The sequence below is a fragment of the Phodopus roborovskii genome, unplaced genomic scaffold (genome assembly GCF_943737965.1).
Source record: "Phodopus roborovskii unplaced genomic scaffold, PHOROB, whole genome shotgun sequence".
NCBI classification, from domain to species: Eukaryota; Metazoa; Chordata; class Mammalia; order Rodentia; family Cricetidae; genus Phodopus; species Phodopus roborovskii.
In genome coordinates this window covers 10,260,469-10,263,845 of record NW_026126424.1, presented here as the reverse complement: position 1 = coordinate 10,263,845, position 3,377 = coordinate 10,260,469, and the positions used below count along the sequence as shown (strand labels likewise).

Below are 3,377 nucleotides of genomic sequence, written 5' to 3'. Positions count from 1 at the left end.
TTGATTTCCAAGTGAGTGTAGAAGAGCTAATAGTGGGATGAGAACGGTAGCCCAATCCCTGTAAAGAATGTGATGATTCTATAACAGGCCAAGATTTTGGCCACCAGTGAGAGGAAATTATACTCTTATCTGCCCCTGTATCCAAAATACCTTCAAATTTCTTGCCATTAACCCATAGAGACAATTTTAGCCGATCATGGAGTTGAACAACTAGGTAGGCTGAGTCCTGTCCTGAAGAGCCCATCCGCCTATTCCCCGACTCTTGATAGGGGCTGCCTGGGAGGAGTAGTAATTGAGCTGTTCTATCTCCTTTACTGATAGAAAAGACCCCATTTGGACTAGAGCATAACACCTGGATCTCAGGAGAGTGCTGGCTGTCAATGATGCCTGGGTGAACAATTAGACCACGTAATGTGAGCGACCCTCTACCGAGAAGGAGACCTATACTCCCTTTCGGCAATGGTTTGGGGGTTTGGACAGAGACGGGCTGTATACCCATCTGAGGCATTAATAAGAAGTCGGAGGCGGCACACAGGTCCATTCTTGTTCCATCTCCGGGGGGGCCTCATCCATCACCCTGGCGGATCTGTTCCCATATTTTAGTGGGCCCCGGGACCGAGGGCCCATTGCACCATTTTTTGGAATCTTGCTTGTTGGTGTTTCCATGGGAGGGAGAATCCTGCCCTTTATATCTCTCACCGAGCGGCACTGGGTGGCCTTATGATAGCCTTTGCCACAAGGAGTGCAAAGAGTCGGTGGATCTCTCTTTCTTTCTGACATTTTACAGTCTTTTCTTAGGTGTCCTGCTTTTCCACATCTAAAGCAAGTTCTTATGTCAGGCCCCTTAAAGGGGCGCTTCTGAGACTGTAGGATGGCAGCAGCTAACCCTGCATTAGTGAGGGGTCCTCCAAGTTCTCTACAGACCCTAAGCCAATCTTGTAATCCCTTATTCTTCCTCGGGGCTATAGCTGCATGACATTCTTGGGTGGCCTGTTCAAAAATTAGCTGTTCAATTAGAGGCATGGCTTGTTCTGAATCACCAAAAATACGACCGGCAGCCTCGGTCATTCTGGCCACAAAATCAGAAAATGGCTCTTGGGTCCCTTGAATAATTTTAGTGAGCTGTTTATCAATCCCTCCTTTCTTGGAGAGCGCCTTCCAGGCCCTAATGGCCGAACTGGTGATTTGTTGATAGGCGCCCCAATGGTAGTTTGTTTGATCAGCTGCAAAATGACCCTGGCCTGTTAGTAGGTCAAATGTCCATTGTTGCTGTTCAGGAGTCAAGGCTATCACATTAGATCTGGCCTGCTCTTGGGCGGCCTCATGCCAGAGTGCTTTCCATTCCAAGTATTGGCCCATGCTGACAAGTGCCGCCTTCGCGACCGTCTGCCAGTCGGCTGGCGTCATAGCTGTCATGGCCAGTCTATCTAGTTGTGCAAGAGTAAAGTTAGCTGTAACCCCATATTTTCTAACTGATTCTGCCAGCTCTTTTATCTGATTATATTCCATGGGTGCATGAACCCGTCCTCCTTCAGTGCCTTCAAACACAGGGTAAGCGAGGCACAACTTTCTTTTTACCCTATCTGGGAGAAAAGAGTACGAGTTCGGATGCATCTTATAGGCAGGAGGCGCCGAAGGGACAGCCTGCGAGAGGACTGGTTGACGCTGCCGTCCCTGAGACCTTTTGCTGTTTTGTCCGTAACCATCCGGGTGGTATCTTTCTTCCTCATATCTAGCAGCCTCTTCTTCTAATTCGGCCTCTTCCTCAGTATCTAAAACCTCATCTCCTGACTCCTCGGAGTCATCGGAGCTATCTAAATTTAAGGCTTCAAGCTCACGTACAGGGTATAAGCCAGCTCCTCCCTTTGATGTAACAACAGGGGGAGGATCCCTGTGGTCTGGCAAGTACACCCCCTTGTCTTCAGACTTACGGGGGGGGGGGCTTTTTCCTTCTTAGGGACGGATTTTTTCTTGCGCACGCCCAACCTCTCACTACGCTCGGTTTCTGACATGCTATCCTGAACCTCTTCAAGGGTGCTCCTACCTTCTGCTATGGCGCCCTTACAGGCTTCATCTTCGAGGCAATTCTTAACAAGCTTCCAAATTGCCTTTGTCCCTAGTCTCAAGTCTCCATCTGCCCATTTGCAGTCAAGATCTTTGCCTAGTTTACGGTAACAGTGATAACAAAACATAATGGCAAGAAAGATCAAGAGGGCCCCTAGTACAATCACAAAAGCCTCAACACTACCTTCCCACGGTGGAGATAATCCCAAACCAAGGTCCAGAAAAGACATATCTCTCCGAGCGTATCTGCCTGCAGTTCTGAATCTTCCTTGTAGTCAAGGGGTCTCCGATGGTGCTGACGATGGTGAGGTCTCAGTCCCGGGTTTCGGCACCAGTTGTCCCGTGCTACCGTCTTGCCAGCAAGAACGACTCAGCACACTCAGGGTCCTTCTGCAGTAAAGCTTTAATGCCTCTTGAGAGGGAGAGCATAAGCTTACAGAACAAAGACCCCAAACTCCCAAAAACCCATCCCTTATATAGGATGGCAACCGCCGCCTTGGACGTGTCACCCCCTGACTGGCTGCAGCTCTTCAGACCATATGACGCCACGGGAGAGGCGGAGCCCAAGGGATGGAAAGTTACCCAGTGCCTGCGCACTAGCTTGTTCACCATTCGGCGCCATCTTGTAACGGCTCCCTACATCTAACGGCTCCCTACATCGAATCATTACCTGTAATGCCCATGATTCTGTGTCAATACTAAGATAAGAAACCTGAAAAACTCCCGTTTTTTTCTGTTTGGAGTACACAGAGAAGCCAAGCAACAAATGAAATTTTAGTGCAAGCTCCCAACAGTAAGTTCAGTATCCATTAGACCCAACTTTGGTGATTTCTCTAGTTTATGACTATACAATTAGAATGCAGCCATAGTCAGCAGACCTTCTTCTGCCTGTAGAGGAAGGGTCATGTGGTGATACATTATTTATGATTTATTAAAGCTTGCCTAGCGATTCAGAAAGCAAAACCAGCCACAAGCTATAGAGGTCAAGTGGTGGTGATATATACCTTTAATCCTAGCAGCTGTAAATCTAGGCGGTAGTGGCTCACATTATAATCCCAGGACTCAGGATTAAGAGGTAGAGGTATCTGTTAGTTCAAGGTCACACTGACTTAGGACTGATCCAGTCCTAAAAGAAATAGCTTACACAAAGGTGATCTTAGCACCTGGAATCACACGCCTTTAATCCCAGCACTAGGGAGGTGGAGACAGGAGTGATATATATGGCTGGGCAAGGAAAGGAAATAAAAGGAGGAGGAGACAGGAACTGAGTTTTTTGTCTGTGAGGATTCATGGGGACAGAACTGCTGTTTCAG

General features: G+C 48.1%; 1 protein-coding gene across 1 annotated transcript; it reads right to left on the bottom strand.

The window, feature by feature from the left end:
- Positions 1–507: 507 nt before the first annotated feature.
- LOC127222998 (igE-binding protein-like) lies at positions 508–2,686 on the bottom strand. Its single transcript, XM_051185476.1, has 3 exons — positions 2,647–2,686; positions 1,932–2,161; positions 508–1,863 (listed from the first exon to the last, which is right to left on the bottom strand). Exons 1-3 carry the CDS (start codon positions 2,684–2,686, stop codon positions 508–510), a joined length of 1,626 nt encoding a protein of 541 aa, XP_051041433.1.
- Positions 2,687–3,377: the final 691 nt, after the last annotated feature.

What these genes read in the sequence shown, in the direction of transcription:
- LOC127222998 (XM_051185476.1), bottom strand. Translation starts at nt 2,686, where the DNA reads ATGGCGCCGAATGGTGAACAAGCTAGTGCGCAGGCACTGG. An exon ending in AGCTAGTGCGCAGGCACTGG is followed by an intron (nt 2,162 to 2,646) that starts GTAACTTTCCAT and finishes ACCGTAAACTAG; the next exon opens with GCAAAGATCTTGACTGCAAA. An exon ending in AGGAAAAAGCCCCCCCCCCC is followed by an intron (nt 1,864 to 1,931) that starts GTAAGTCTGAAG and finishes GTTACATCAAAG; the next exon opens with GGAGGAGCTGGCTTATACCC.